We start from the raw sequence: 15596 nt of genomic DNA on the forward strand, positions 1-15596 counted from the left end.
CGGTAGTCACTCCTGGATCATTGCCCCACTTGCCCTGGCCACTGCCAGTCAGACCCTGGAGAACTCCTGGCAAGGGTGTGGCCCCTGAGGGCACAACCCTCTGTGCCAGTTCTAGCCTGTCTCCAGTGCTGCCCACGTGCGCCCAGTGCCTCTGGGTGGGCGGGGGAGGAGACCCCCAGGCATTCTGGGGCGCCAGGGAGGTGACTCCCTGAAGGTCTGTCCACTTGGCCCAGCCACTCCCACGCAGGCCCCAGCTGGTGGGCGCCCGAGGCAGAGGCCTGCAGCTCCCGCCCGCACACTTCCACCAGCGTCAAACGTCTGCCCCTCCCACCTCCAGGGCCCCAGTTCTCCTCCCACCTCCTCTACCCACTTCTAGTCCCTGGCTCAGCAGCCACAGCGGGGACGGGGGCGGGGGTCCAGCCACGGTGCCCTGATGGCATGCATGGGCAGCAGCCCAGAGCTTGGTGCCCAGTGCCCCTGGACACACCCAGTGGAGGGGCAGGCACGCACAGGACACAGATGGCCACCAGGGGGCGGTGTTGCCGACCCACCCCTGCCTTGCACAAAGGAAAGCAGCAGTTAGGTTTAGAAAAAAATGAATTAAGTTTATAAATATTTTCTCTACTGTACAAAGTTCTCCCAGCCCCACCCACCCCAGTCACTTTTCACATTTTTCATTTTTTAAACCCAATTATATTTCTTTTTTTTAATCATAAAATATATTTTTTTCTTTGTTCATATTTAAAACTATGTACAGGGGTGCTGAGGGGCCGAGGTCAGGACGAGTCCGTGCAGGGGGAAGGCGGGGGTGGGAAGAGATGGAAGTAGCTCCTCTCGGTGGCAGGCGACGGCGGGCAGCTGTCCTCGGCCGACAGGTACTGGCTGTGTGGCGTGGGCGGGGGCGGGTAGGGGTCGGAGTCCGAGTTCAGGTCCAGGTAGTACTTGCTGGACTTCCAGCGGCTGGCGCTGTAGTCGCTGTCACACACGTCCGTGCTGCAGGGTGTGGTTGGGGGCACCGTGCCCCGGATGACGTAGGGCCTGGAAGGCACAGAGGCCCAGGTCAGAGTCCCCTCAGGGAGGCGTCCCTGGCCCTGCAGCTGGTCAGGAGACCTGGCCTGCACCTGCCTGGCTGGGCATGGGCAGTGCCAAGGGCATGGCTTCCCCAGGCTCCACCTCCACCATGCCTGCCCATTTCAAAGGGGGCACCCTCTTTTCCCCTCTGCCAGGTCACCTGTCTCCCAGCCTGGGCTTAGGGTGTGGACCCCATGGGGACAGGCTAGAGAGCTTGGAGCTGGGGCTCAGAGTAAAGTTATGCGGAGAGTGGGGAGATGGACATGGGCTTGGGGACCAGTGTGCCTGGGCAGGGGTGACAACGCGGGGCAGTAACAGACGAGGCATGCTGCTGACAGAGGCTGGAGTGACTGCAGGTCCCTGGGCAGGACACGGGCCTCGGCCCGGGGCTGCAGCTCCCGACACGGCCACTACATGGCAGGTGGTGTCGTGCTCTGGGGACTCGGGGGCCAGGAGTGGCCTGGGGGAGCCAAGGAGGACAGAGGGGGCCTCGTACCTGTAGGGTGTGGCAGCAGGCGGAATGTTTGCAGAGCAGAACACATCCATGTTATACAGGGAAGGGTCCGTGGCAGGGGACGGCGGCGGGTTCAGAATCTGGGAGAGCCGAGCAAGGGTTACTGGGGCCTCGGTGCAGGCCCTCCGCGCCCAGGAGGGGCCTCTGTCCCCGGCCGGCTCAGCCACGCTGGCCTCTCGCTGCTCACGCCGTGTACTGCTCAGTCCTGGGCTGTGCTGGCGAGACCTGACACAGCTACCTGCACAAAGGAGCCCTCCACCCAGGGCATCCTGCCCTTCCCGAGTACCTGTGCACCTGGGCAGCCCTGGCACACACTCAGCCACCATCACAAAGGCAGAACTTGGGCAGGGCCCCAGGTCCCAGCAGGAGATGCCCTGCAGCCCCTATTCCTGGGCAGCGGTTAGGGGATGGGCTAGGGTTAGGGAGTGGCACCCACCACTGCACATCCAGCTTCTTACAGTCCTGGGAGGTAAGGGATGACTGCTCAACTGGCCCCTGCCACCCATGTGGGAGATCCAACTGGAGCCCCCGGGCCGGCCTGGGCTGGCAGAGGCACTGGAGGGGTGAGCCAGTGGACACAAGATCTCTCTCTCTCTGCTTTTCAAATACATGAAAATGAACTTCACAAAAAATTAAAAGGAAAACAGGACCAAGACCTGCTCCCTAGGCTGCTCCAGTGCCTGGGAGTGACAGCAGGAAGTGGCGGCCACATGCTTCCCCAGTCTGTTAGGAACCCCCGGGCCCTGCTCCCGACTCCAGGGGGATCCCCTAGAGCCCCCCAGCCAGCCTGGGACTGATCAGGCTCCGACCCTCAAAAAGACAGGTGCAGCACATCCATCACAAAAGAAAATGGAGGGCCCGATGCAATAGCATAATGGTTAAGGTCCTCGCCTTGAGCGTGCCAGGATCCCATATAGGTGCCGGTTCTAATCCTGGTAGCTCCATTTGCCATCCAGCTCCCTGCTTGTGACCTGGGAAAGCAGTCAAGGATGGCCCAAAGCCATGGGACCCTGCGCCCGTGTGGGAGACCAGGAAAAAAGTTCCTGGCTCCTGGCTTCGGATCAGCGCAGCACCGGCCGTTGCAACCACTTGGGGAGTGAATCATCGGACAGAAGATCTCTTCCTCTCTGTCTTTCCTCTCTCTGTACATCTGCCTTCCCATTAAAATAAATAAATAAAAAGAAAATGGAGAACTGAACCAACCCTGGACAGGGACAGCCCTGCCAGGTGGCCCCCTGCCAGTGTGACTGAGGACCGTCCCCTCGAAGGGGACGCAGCAGGACCCCCGATGGCCGCCACCATGGGCCTGCTCAGCTCACAGGCCATTGTTCAGCCACAAAGACTGGGTCAGCTCTGGGTAGCAGAGAGAGGGGAGTGGTGGTCCCCAGCACCACCACCTTGGCAGGGACCAGGGACAAGGACTGGGCAGGCAGTAACCCGCCAGTTACACCCTGGGCTCCCTCAGGGCAAGCTGGAAATGGTGGTGAGTGGCAGTGCTAGGTGTGGGCAGCATGGGGCAGTGCTGGGTCCACGCCCCAGGGTGTAAACCACAGCTGAGAGCCACGGAGGTGCTGGGGAGGGGTGGGCGGAAGGCCAGGTTCCCACAGCCCCGGGCCGAGAGAGTATTGGGGGCCCCTAACGCTTTGACGTCAACATGTTCCTTCTTGGCGGGGGCGCGCGTGGGAATGACACGCAATGGGGCTTCTGGTCACAAAGCCGGGTGGCTCCCAGGGCAGCCCCGCAGTCCCTGACGCTGCGCTAAGACAGGCCAAGCTGCTGAGCAGCGACTGGCCTGCACCCAGCTCCATGGGTTTCTCAGGACGTGACCGTGGCTGGGACACAGCGGAGGGCTTCCAGCGTGGTGGGGGAGGGGCCTCACGGCCACCCTGCTCCAGGACAGGCAGGCCTCCTGTGGCTACCCTGGACCCATCTGACAGACACAGAGCCGACAATGGCTGTGCCCAAACACATGCATGCTGGGAAGAGGGGGTGCAGGGACTGGGTGCCTAAAACCACAGGGGGCAGCTCTGTGCCCTGGAACATCCCCTACCCCGTCATGCCCGCCCCATTCCAGTGGAGCCGGGCAGGGAGGACTTGGCCAGTCCAGCCAGCAGGCGGGGACGGAGCCAGTGCGACATCACAGCAGAGCCAGGCATGCACAGTCTGACCTCCAGTGGTCTGGCTCCTGTGGCAGCCACAGCCACCCGGGGCCTGCTGGAGATAACCCAGGGCCAGCTATGAAAAGGGGAAGGGCAGGGCCAGCTCAGGGAGTGCACACAGCCTGGGCAGGGAGCCCATGAGGCCCAGACGCGCACAAGGCGTGGCTTGCCCCCAAGCGGTGTCCCTGAGAGGTGCCAGAGGCCTCCGGCCGGCCCCGGCTAGCAGCTGTGGTGCCCCATGGCAATGACTCGACCTGAAAGTCATTACCCGTTTCAGACGCAATCAGAGCTCGGTGAGGGCTTGTCCCACTCACCACAGGCACCCACAGTGCAGCAACAACAGCCTGGGGGAGGCCTCGGGGAGGGCCCTGGTGGGGGCAGGAGGTGGCAGCACTCAGAACACTGCTGGCTCGGCCTTGGTTGGGGCAGGGAGTAAGGGGACCTCAGGCATGGCCCGGCCTGGCCACAACAAAAATAGCCTGGGACTCCCCAGGAGGTCTCAGGGAGGGCCCTGGTCGGGCAGGAGGAGAGAGAGAGAGAGAGAGAGCGAGCTCCGTTTGCTGCTTCACTCCCCAGGTGCCCTCAAGGAAGACTCAACCAAGTCTCCCTCACAGGTGGCAGGGACCCTTGAGGGGCCCAGGAGCTGAGGTAGAACAGAGCCCAGGTGCTAGAGATGGGGAGGGGGCCCGGGCACCCGCCCAGAGCCTGAGAGGCCCCGCCAGCTCATCACAGGCTGGAGCAGTTTCCGGATGACCCCCAGTGGTCAAGTTTGCCTCTCCCCGAAACACTCCGGAAGGCAGAGAACGGAAAACGCCGTTCAAGCCACCATGAAAGCCACGGCGTGGCAAGGCAGGAAAGGAGGCCCAGTGGTCCTGGCTGGCCCGGCCCAGGGCCACGCCCATCCCAGCCACTCACCGGCGGGTACAGCGTGGCCTTCGTGCTGGACGAGCTGCTGGATGAGGCTCCGGTGACGTGGTTCCGGTCATAGAGGGGCACCCCAGCCCGACTGCCCACCAGGTTCATGGAGTTCATCATGGACTTGCTACAGGAGATGCCTGCACAGGACGGGGCATGGTCACCTCGAAGCCCAGCTTCAGAGAGGCATCGGGTACATCTCGAGTGAGTTCTGTGGCTTGTCGTGGTGCAGAGACCCATGGCACATAGCCTACCGGCCAGTGACCATCACCACACCTCCGGCGCATGCTCCCATCAGACACTCTGGCACAACAGGTCCCCAGGACAATCCCCAAAGTGGCCCTGAGACCGTGGGGGTCCCCTCAGCCCCTCCCAGGCCCTTCCAGGGTTCAGCGGCCCCTGAACCCACCTTCTTGGGCACACCGCAGTCACCCACATGGCACAAACCATCCGGGCTGGACCTTCCGGTGCATCCACACACCTTCCCAGGGACCATGCCAGGTGGGCAGCACAACCAGCCTCAGTGACCTGCCCAAATGGCAGTGTGGGCCCATGCCGAGCCCAGCTCATGGCACATGAGGCCCTAGGGAAGGACCCAGGACAGGTTCCCCAGGTCCGTCCAGCCAAATGTGCCCACAGCAAGGGGAGGTCATGCCATCCTGACAGGCAGCTGCCACCTGCACCTCGAGACACACAGACACACACACATTACCCCTCCCACGTCCCCCTCACCTGCGAAGGGGCCGTGCTGTGAGCCACCAGGGGCGATGAAATTGAGGGGCACGTGCGGGGTCCCGCTGACATACTCGTGCGGGAAGGGCCCACTGGCACCTGTATAGCGCTGGCACACCACACGCTGGCACACGAAGTAGACCCCGCCCATGACAAACAGGGAAAGGATGATGCCAATGACAGGCCCGATGGCACTGCTGTGGGCCACCACATCGTCCGATGGTGGCCTGGTGATTTCTGCCAGGGACATAGAGGAGGGGGCAGGGAGGCCAACGTGAGCCCCACATGGAGCTCCGCCCGGGCTCCACAACACCCAGTGGTGGGGTAGGGCACCAGATCACCCTGGTCCCTTCCATGCAGGAGGACACCCATGTTAGCCCATATGTCATGTACAGGCAGGCCAAGCGCAGGGCACATGTTGGCTGGGGGGTTCCTGGGTGCACACCAGCAGGGCCTCCCAGGGCAACTACCCATTATCTATTATATGTTAGCTGTGCCCCCATCACACCCCAGAGAGTCAAGGCCTGGCTGTGGACTAGCGTCATGTGATGACCCTGACAGAGGCCCCCATCGTTGTCACCTGGCCCTGGCAGGCTCGGGGACCCCTGGTATCTGCCCCCTGCCCGTCCCCAGCACATCAGCCGTTTCTGCTTACCATATCCAGGGCCAGCTCCCCTCCTGGCAGAATCAGACTTGCAGGAGCCACTGCCTCCAGAAGTCCTCCCTGGCTGCCCGAGCCCCTGCCATGGCCCCCAGTCCCATGGAGTACACAGCCAGCGGAGCGAGGCGACTCACCACACATGAGCTCATCAGAGCCATCCATGCAGTCAGGGAAGGAGTCGCACTGCTGTCGGATGAGCACACACTGGCCGCTGGCACAGCGAAACTGGTTGGGCAGACAGACAGCTGCAAGGAACAAGAGTGGCCCCACACTCAGAAGGGCCGTGGCACAGCCTGAGCCCCCGCCACCCCCCGGTCACAGCCTAAGCTCCAATGGCAGAGAGGACCATGGGACCCTTCCAAGGACCCAGCCAGCCGGGCTCCACTGCACCTGCTGAGCCCTCCGACCTCCCACGGCCTGTGCAGGTCAAGTACAAGGATCACAGCAAGTCCAACGCAATGGCTCAACTGGCTAGTCCTCCACCTCCAAGTGCTCGGATCCCACATGGGCACCAGTTCATGTCCCAGCTGCTCCACTTCCCATACAGCTCCCTGCTTCTGGCCTGGGAAATAGCAGAGGATGGCCCAAAGCCTTAGAACCCTGCACCAGCATGGCAGACCCGGAAGAAGCTCCTGGCTTCGGATCTGCCAAGCTCTGGCTGTTGCACCCATTTGGGAAGTGAACCAGCAGATGGAAGATCTCTCTCTCATTTTCTCTGTAAATCTGCCTTTCCAATAAAAATAAACAAATGTTTCATAATAATAAAGGATGAGAGCAATCTTTGCCCTACGCAGCCAGACAGCCCCAAGGTGCCTGGGTGACATGCCTGTGCCAGGAAACACGCTACGTTCCCCACATGGCCCGGGAGCTGGGGACACGGGGCCCCTACCCTTGAAATGAGTGGGCAATTTTCCAGTCCTCCCGAGTCGGGGAGGAAGTTTCAGAAACACAGCACAGAGCCAGAACCCATCTGAGGACCTGGATGTGGGGGCTGCACTTGGTACTGGAGAACCACTCGGAGGGCACCAGCCAGGGCCCCCGTGACTACGGATGCCGTGCCAGCAGCTACGGGGCAGTGAGGGCAATGGGGCTGTGGAGGACCCAGAGGAAACCCTCCGGCTTCCTGGCCACAGGCAGCATGCAGCCCACTCAATGGCACAGCTGTGTCCCCAGCAACACTCCAGGGTGACTTTCAGACTTTCCCAGATGAAGGTTTTGTTTTTGTCTTTCAAGCGGTGGGGTCTGTGTGGCCTGGAAGCCACTGTCTGCCGCTTTCCGTGGCACCCACTGGCTCCTCAGAGAGCAAGCAAGTTGCAGAGACTGCACTGGGGCCTGGGAGATAGCTCCTGGGCCCTCGCCACCCCAGTGGCCTGCACCAGGAGAAGACAGCGCCAAGACGGGGCGCTGGTGGGGGGCGCTGGGGGACAGCGAGAGTGGCGCACTAAGGGCTCCACGGCAGTCCCAGGACCTCAGTGTTGATGAAGTCAGCAGGTGCACAGGTGCCTCGAGGGGCAGGCCAGAGACAGGCTTCACTGGGGAGACTTGAAGGAGGATCCTGCAGGTAGAGGGGTCTGGGGTGCCTGAGAAAATCGCTCCATGTAACTTCCAGCTCAACAAGTGGCTGGGCTGGCAGCAAGGAAGGCAGCCACCTGCAGTGCCAGCATCCCACATGGGCGCCGGTTCGAGTCCCGGCTGCTTCACTTCCCATCCAGCTCCCTGCTTGTGGCCTGGAAAAGCAGTGGAGGACGGCCCAAAGCCCTGGGACCCTGCACCCGCATGGGAGTCCCGGAAGAAGCTCCTGGCTCCTGGCTCAGAGTTCCTGGTCCAGCCCTGGCTGTTGTGGTCATGTGGGAAGTTTTCTTTCTTCCCGTCTCTGTAATCCCACCTTCTGAATAAATCATCTTTAACTTTTTTAAAGGCTACTGAGCCCCTTGGGGTAAGCATTGCTCCTACAGGCTGCTCGGAGGCAGGTGGGCAGCCCCGCTCTCAGGCATGGTTCTGCCCTGAGTTCTGCAGGAGCTGGCACGGTGACATGCTTTCCTCCCTGGATCTCAAACTCCCGCCTGCTCTCCCAAGCTGACCCAGTGACTTCCCAGGGCCCCGGGCTCTGGCCCCAGGACAGCAGGGCAAGGCGCGAAGCCTGGGCAGAGCGGGGGCAGCGGGGGCAGGCCCTCACCGTCGCAGTCAGCCTCGTCGGAGCGGTCCTGGCAGTCGGCTTCGCCGTCACAGCGCAGCCGCAGGTCCACGCACTGGCCCCGTGCACAGGGGAACTGGGCGGCCGAGCACACAGGGCAACCCTCCTCGTCACTCTGGTCGTCGCACTCGGGAAAGCCGTCACAGCGCCAGGCACCTGGGATGCAGTCGATCTCCCCCGTGGCACAGGCGAACTGGTCGGGGGAGCAGGTGGGTGGTTCTGTGGCCAAGACAGAGAAAGCCCATCACAACCCGTCACCCACAGTGCTGCCAGAGCAGGGGGCACACAGGGGTTCCCACACCAGCCCCAGGCTTGCTACAAAGTGACACGGTCCCTGTTGTGGCTCTTTTTGCACCATGGAGAGGTGTATACACCAAAGATCCTGCTGGGCAGGAAATGGTTCTGAACACCTTCCCTCAGGGCCTCAGTCTCCCCACAGGCACCCCAAGGGTACAGGGTCCGTCTTCTGGGTAGCCCAGCCCCAGATCAGACCGCAGGCCCAGTCACGACCCCCACACAGGTGCACCTGCCTGGCCGTGCCCAAACATCCACCTCTCTTGTGGGGAGGCAGAGAGGTGGGAAACGAGACATCACCATTCCATGCTGTTACAGGGCCCTGTGCAGGGCAGGGCAGAGAGGAGGACCCAGGGGTGATGCTGCAAGTGCCTGTTGAGCAGCCCAAGCCAAGGCAGGGACACCTGAAGGCACAACAGGAGGGGAGGGGAGGGGTGCTGGAAGGGCTCCCTCTGCTGGAGACCCTGGAAGTTACTCCGTTCCCCCAACTCCAAGGGGGGTGGTAACACCAGAGTGAGTTGTTTTATTTAAAGGTGTATTCATTGTTCTTATGTATCTGAAAGACAGAAAGAGCATCCATCTGCTGGCTTCTCTCCCCAGTGCCCGCACAGCCAGGAGCCCAGAGCCCCATGCTCGAGACCCAAGGACTTGAATCATCCCCTGCCACTGCCCAGGGTACATGCTAGCAGGAAGCTGGACATGACCATGGGCACTCCAACACGGGATGCACACATCCCGAGTGGCAGTGTCACTGACTGTCTCCAGCCCCGAAACGAGGAGGGGGTCTGGGCTGGCAGCTGGAGCATCCCTTCACAGCCAGCCAAGGCCCTGTGAAGTCACATGGACCCCATGTCTCCCTGGGCACTGCTGACTCTGAGCCACACACAGGAGCTGAGTGGACACGAGCTCTGGGAGCTGACCCACGGGCCCAGCTGCAGGGGGACACTCTGGGACGAGCAGCTCCGAGAGGGCAAGTGGTCAGCTCAGGGTTGCTCAGCAGGGGAATAAATGGCAGAACCAGCACTTAAACCCAGCTTTGTCTGCCAGCAAAACCCACCCACCTGACCACGGCCAGCCTCGCCAGGTGGCCTCAGGGGAGGCAGGGGTACACAGCCAGAAGGGGTAAGGACCTCAAGCAGAAACAGACGCTACAACTTCAACACCCTGTCAACTGCTGACAGCTCCAGCAGCACAGTCAGCGAGCACTGCCGCGCAACTGGCTCAGCAGATGCTTCTAGAAGGTTCTACCCATATTCTTCTCAAGCACACATGGAACATTCAGCAAGACCAGACCACAAATTGGGGTACAGAACACCCCTGGACAGATATCAAAGAACAGGAATCAAAGCGAGATTTCAGACCACTGTGGAATTAAAGTAGCAACCAGCTCACCGAGTGACAGCTGGAATATTCCCCGACTCTTGGAACTGAACGATTTACTTTCCAAATAACACATGGCCACAGAGGCCACCTCAGGGGGGATCTGAAAAGCTGCAGGACCACTTGAAGACAAAAACACAACCCAGCAGAATGTCAACTGCAGGCACAGGGACCAGTGCTGTGGCTCAACATGATAATCCTCCACCTGCAAGCACCAGCATCCCATATGGGCTCTGGTTCGAGTCCCGGCTGCTCCACTTCTGGTCCAGCACCCTACTTATGGCCTGGGAAAGCAGTATAGGATGGCCCAAACCCTTGGGACCCTGCATCCGTGTGGGAAACCCAGAAGAAGCTCCTGGCTCCGGATCAGCTGAGTGGCAAGAACAGCAGGGCTTACAGGGACATTCATAGCACAGCAGGCGTATGTGAGAGAGGCAGACACTGCAGCACTGTGGGGTGGGCCACAGATTAGGATGCCTGCAGCACATGTGGGAGTGTCTGGTCCCAGCCTGGCTCCTCTGTTTCTAAGTCAGCCTCTTATTAACACACCCGGGAGGCAGCAGAGGAAGGGTTCTTGTCATCACAGGGGAGACCAATAGAGAGCTCCTGACAACTGCTTTTGGTCCAGCCCCCGCACAGCCCCACCCCCAGGGCTGTGCAAACATTTAGAGAATAAACCAGCAGATGGAAGCTATTTCTCCCTCTGGGATAGCATAATGGTATGGTGGGGAGAATTGCTGCCCGTGGTGCTGGCATCTCATGCGAGTTCGAGTCCGAGCTACTCCACTTCTGATCCAGCTCCCTGTATTAAGTGGTTAGGAAACAAGTGGAAGACGGCCCAAGTCCTTGAACCTCTGTAACCATGTGGGAAATCCAGAAAAAGGTCCTGACTTTGGAACAGCCCAGCTCTGGCCATTGCAGCCTTTTGGGGAGTGAACCACTGTACAGAAGATCTCTCTTCTCTTCTTTTCTCTGTAATTCTGCCTTTAAAATAAAAACAAGCCTTTTTTTTCAGAGATTAATTTATTTTTATTGCAAAGTCAGATATACATAAAGGAGGAGAGACAGACAGGAAGATCTTCCATCTGATGATTCACTCCCCAGGTGACCACAATGGCCGGAGCTGAGCCAATCTGAAGCCAGGAACCTGGAACCTCCTCCAGGTCTCCCACGTGGGTGCAGGGTCCCAAGGCTTTGGGCCATCCCCAACTGCCTTCCCAGGCCACAAGTAGAGAGCTGGATGGGAAGCAGGACCACCAGAATTAGAACCAGTGCCCATATGAGATCCCGGCACTTTCAAGGCGAGGACTTTAGCTGCTAGGCCACCGCACTGGGCCCACAAGTAAGTCTTAAAATAATGTATAAATAGCTCAGCCGTAGGCAATTGCCTAAGCTGCCTTGTACCCAGGCAAGTGTTACCCAGTTGGGAGAACAGCCACTAATAGCTGGCGGGCATCTAGGCCTGGTTAATGCCAGCTCTGTATTAATTATACCTTAGTTGCCTATTTTTTTTAAGATTTGTGGAGAAGGTGGAGGATGCCAGGCTGGGACATGCCACCTTGTCCCCCAAGGCATACTGTGCCAATGCCAGGTTGGGAGGTGGGTACAGACTGCTTGGGGAAGGAAGTCTGGGGACGTGTTGGACTTCTGGGGCCTCCATGGACCAGGCCACTGCACTCACAGGTAGGCATGGGAGATGAGATGCGGCAGTTGAGAGCGGGAAAACCAGAGGACATGTCTGAATCAGGTCAAGGCACCTGCCCATGTGGGAGACCTGGGCCGGGCTAAGCAGTATCACCCACTGCCTGCCACTGCACATGAAAACCAGGGTAGGGGGGCATGCCTGCCTAGGCTAGGCCACAGAACCTGCCAGCTGGGCCACAGCACCCACCAGAACACAAGAGAATTAAATCTGTGAGATCGCAGTGCCCACCAGTTTGCCCAAAAATTGGAAGGTGATGGGTCTACCAGGCTAGACTGCAGAACTCAGCAACGCTTGCAGGAGCTGGGACTGGAAAGGATCCAGGCTGAGTCAGGCCGCAGCACATGCAAAGTCCAGAACTGAGGGCAGACCAGGCCAGCAGGGCTGTGGCACCTACCAGCACACATAATATCAATGGCTGGGAGCAGGGCTGGTAGGGGAGCTTGGGGAGCTCCCCTGCAAGTCTGCAGCTCCCGTTGGGGAACACCAGAGCGAGGGCCAGGGCCAAGCCAGGCTGGCCCGCAGCACCCATCAACATTAGTGTCAGCTGGGTCTGGGAGCAGGCCAGGCTGGGCTAGGCCTCAGCACCTGCTAGGTCACACGTGACCTGGGTCTGGGAGCAGGCCAGGCTGGGCTAGGCCTCAGCACCTGCTAGGTCACACGTGACCTGAGTTTAGGGGTGGGCCAGGCTGGGCTAGGCTGTAGTACTCACCAGTGACAGCCAGAACAGGTCAAGGCCAGCCAGGCTCAGCTGCAGTGCTCAAGAGTGAGCGTCAGTACAGGGAGTGGGCCATGTTAGGCCCGGCTGCAGCACCCACTGGCACATGTGAGATCCGGGGCTGGGAACAGGCCTGGGAGGGGAACTTGAGGACTTCCCTGCTAAGCTAGGGCTCCCGCGGGTGAGCTAACAGAGGATGTCAGCTGCCTCATCAGAGGATGGAAAGTAAAAGAGGTTGGACAATTCTTCTGGCCAAGATTTGCAGAGTGTTCCTGGGTCCATGGAGGCACTAAGGTGGACTTGGTCAGCCAACATACCTCAGAAAGATTCTATCAACTTTGTTAACTAAGTCCACAACATCTCAGAACCAACAAAACTACTCAAGTAACACCCTCGGACACTCTTCCCTGCTTCGGGGTCTCTAAGACGACACCAAATGACTGTGCCCCATTCCCGTACACTGATGTAATCTAACCACAAGCTGTGGTCCCCTTCTGTCCCCTCCCCACATATATAGTAGAAAAAATGATATTAAAATAAAAAATAATGTTCTACATATTTTTCCGCTGTCTTTGTCTCGTGCTCTCTGTTTTTCTTTCAAATGAGCAAACAACTGGGACGAAGCCAGAGAGAGAAAGAAGAAAGGGAAGAGAGGAAGCGGAGAGCCTGCAGGCAGAGGCTCGGAACCGGCGTGTTCCTGGGCTGCTGTCGGGGAGCCGTCACACCTACCTCCGCAGGTGAGCAGGTTCTGCAGGAGCACTAGGTGGACAGGGCAGGAGCACCGCGGCGTCCCGTCACCCTTGGCAACGCAGATATGCGAGCAGCCGCCATTGTCCCGGGCACACGGGTGGGCCACTGCAGCGACACAGCAGGAGTTGGGGAGTCAGGCCCACGGCCCAGAAGGTGGAGATGGCAGGCACACCTGCAGGCCAGGCCCCGCGGGAGGGCCTCATTCATCACCCAGCGCGGGCTGCACAGCCAACAGTCCCAGAGGACTCAGGCGCACACACGCTCCCCCCATCCAGGGGCTGAGGCCCCCCTAATACCCAGGACGAGGTCAGGGAACCTTGGCCCAAGTCCCAGGAATGCTACAATCGCTGGGACAAAAACAGGCAGACAATGGAAGACCTCCCCAACCCCACCTGCCCAGGGACTCTCATGGTCGGGTTTGTGAGCTACCAGCAGAGGTGGGCTGGGCTGGGGCCTGGTCAGCTCTAACTAACCCTGAGGCCACCACTGCGGGGAGCCCAGGGGGCACGGATCTTGTCTCAGAGCCCGCAGACTATGCACCTGGCAGCGGGGGACAAGTTGGAGAGACCGACACTGGGAAGCCCGAGGGGCCAAGGTGGAGACAGAGGGACAAGGAGTTCCCGGCAATGGCCAGCAGAGAACAGGTGACCAGGCGCGGCAGTGCCTCTCCAGAGGTCCCTGGAAGGAGCTAGGCTGGGGACACCTCTGACCCCAGTTGTGGTCCCTGTGCCTGAGTGATCCCCGCCTGCCCCAACATACAGAACTCCTCCGGACTGACTTCCTCCACAGCGTGGATGCCCGTGAGGTGGGCTACGCGGCCCTGGACGCGCGTCCGCTTGGCCCCCGTGGTCTTCTCCACGCGTTCTATCATCTGCTGCTGGCGGTCGACCCAGTAGAGGTGCTGGCCCAGCACGGTCAGGCCTGCAGGCTGCACAATGTTGGCGTCTTCCAGGGTCAGGCGATTGGCTCCTGCAGGCAGGGTGGCGGGGGGGGACACAGGTTTGGTTCAGGCAGGCAGAGAAGGCTCCAGAGGGGGTCCTGGGGTGCCCTGGCCAGGGCTGGGAGCTGGGCTAATTCCCTGGGACAGAGCCCCAGAGCGGGACTGTGGTCACTGGCCTCTGTAGGCACAGCAGCCCCCAGGAGAAGATATGAGGACTGCCCCAGCTCTTGCACCTCTCTAAGCCAGTGCTGTCCCAGGGGCCAGAGCTAGGGGCTGGCTCCACTCCCTGCAGCGCGGCGGCAGGAACAACCGGCTCCCATTCTGTCGGCCCCGCCATGAGTTACAGTGTACCCCTGCAGCGCCAGGTCTAGGACCCGGCAGGCAAGGAGCGCCCTGCTGGGGCTGGCTGCCCCAGGCACACACCTGACAGGTCGCAGCTCTCAATGCGCTTCAGGTCGGCGTCCACCCAGAAGAGCTTGCCCAGCGCGTTGTCCACCACGAGGGCCACAGGGCGAACGAGGCCCGTGGTGAAGAGGACCTCGCGCTCGGTGCCGTCCAGGGCCGCCCGCTCGATCTTGGCCGTGCGCTCCTGCATGTTGGTGAAGTACAGATACCTGCGGACGGCAGTGGGGAGGGTCAGGGTGCTGGCCCACGGCACGGCTCCTCCCAGGCCCTGGCACCGAGGGCCCTGAACCCCAAGGACAGCCTCCACAAAGGCAACACCAGAGGCCGATGCACAGCCAGAGGTGCGCACGGGAGCAAGGCGACTGCGGCTCAAAGACGGCCTGCAGGCGCTGGGGCTACAGGGCGGCCCCAGGACTCGGCTGGCTCCCAACACGCCTGGACCCCCTGCCACCCATGTGGGATCCTGTCTTCAGCCTGGGCCAGCCCTGTAGTTGAGGGCATTTTGGGAGGAGGCCACTAAATTGACAAGCTTCCTCTCTCTCCACTTCTCTACCATGCCACCTCACAAGTGATTTTTCTTAAAGATTTATTTATTACTGGAAAGTCAGGTTTACAGAGAAGCAGAGACAGAGAAAGATTTTCCATCCACTGGTTCACTCCCCAAGTAGTCACAACAGCCTGAGCTGAGCCAATCGGAAGCCGGGAACAGGGAGCCTCTTCCAGGTCTCCCATGCAGGTGCAGGGTCCCAAGGCTTTGGGCCGTCCTCAACTGCTTTCCCAGATCACAAGCAGGGAGCTGGATGGCAAGTGGAGCACCCAGGACATGAACCGGCAGCCATCTGAAACCCCAGCACATGCAAGGCAAGGATTTAGCCACTAGGCCGTTGCACCGGGCCCAACAGAGGAACCCAAGGGCCACCAAAGCCATCAGGTTGTGCTTGGCTACCCAAGAGGCGTACAGCCTTCACACAGCTGGATGCCAGGTTCCCACCAGGATGGCCATCCATGGTGGCTTCTAGAAGCTGCTCTCTGCAGGCCCAGGCAGGGGCTGGGGGGCGCTCAGCTCTCAGGCTGTGACTGTGGCTGCGTCTGTGCCCTGTTTTCTGCTCTTACTATGGGGCTGGGGTCCCAGGACGCGGGTGGTGGACTCCCACCCACCTC

General features: G+C 60.3%; 1 protein-coding gene across 1 annotated transcript in view; it reads right to left on the minus strand.

The window, feature by feature from the left end:
• Nucleotides 1-647: 647 nt before the first annotated feature.
• LRP5 (LDL receptor related protein 5) overlaps nt 648-15596 on the minus strand; it is a 74112-nt gene continuing 59163 nt past the window's right edge. The window contains exons 15-23 of the mRNA XM_058662715.1: nt 14454-14644; nt 13850-14059; nt 13070-13195; nt 8229-8465; nt 6187-6297; nt 5392-5628; nt 4660-4799; nt 1568-1665; nt 648-1038 (exon numbers count right to left, since the gene is read on the minus strand). Of these exons, the coding sequence (XP_058518698.1) occupies nt 777-1038; nt 1568-1665; nt 4660-4799; nt 5392-5628; nt 6187-6297; nt 8229-8465; nt 13070-13195; nt 13850-14059; nt 14454-14644 (1612 nt within the window). The 3' untranslated portion in view covers nt 648-776. The remainder of the gene's footprint in view (nt 1039-1567; nt 1666-4659; nt 4800-5391; nt 5629-6186; nt 6298-8228; nt 8466-13069; nt 13196-13849; nt 14060-14453; nt 14645-15596) is intronic.

Source organism: Ochotona princeps, chromosome 4, assembly GCF_030435755.1.
Source record: "Ochotona princeps isolate mOchPri1 chromosome 4, mOchPri1.hap1, whole genome shotgun sequence".
In the NCBI taxonomy this organism is placed as follows: Eukaryota; Metazoa; Chordata; class Mammalia; order Lagomorpha; family Ochotonidae; genus Ochotona; species Ochotona princeps.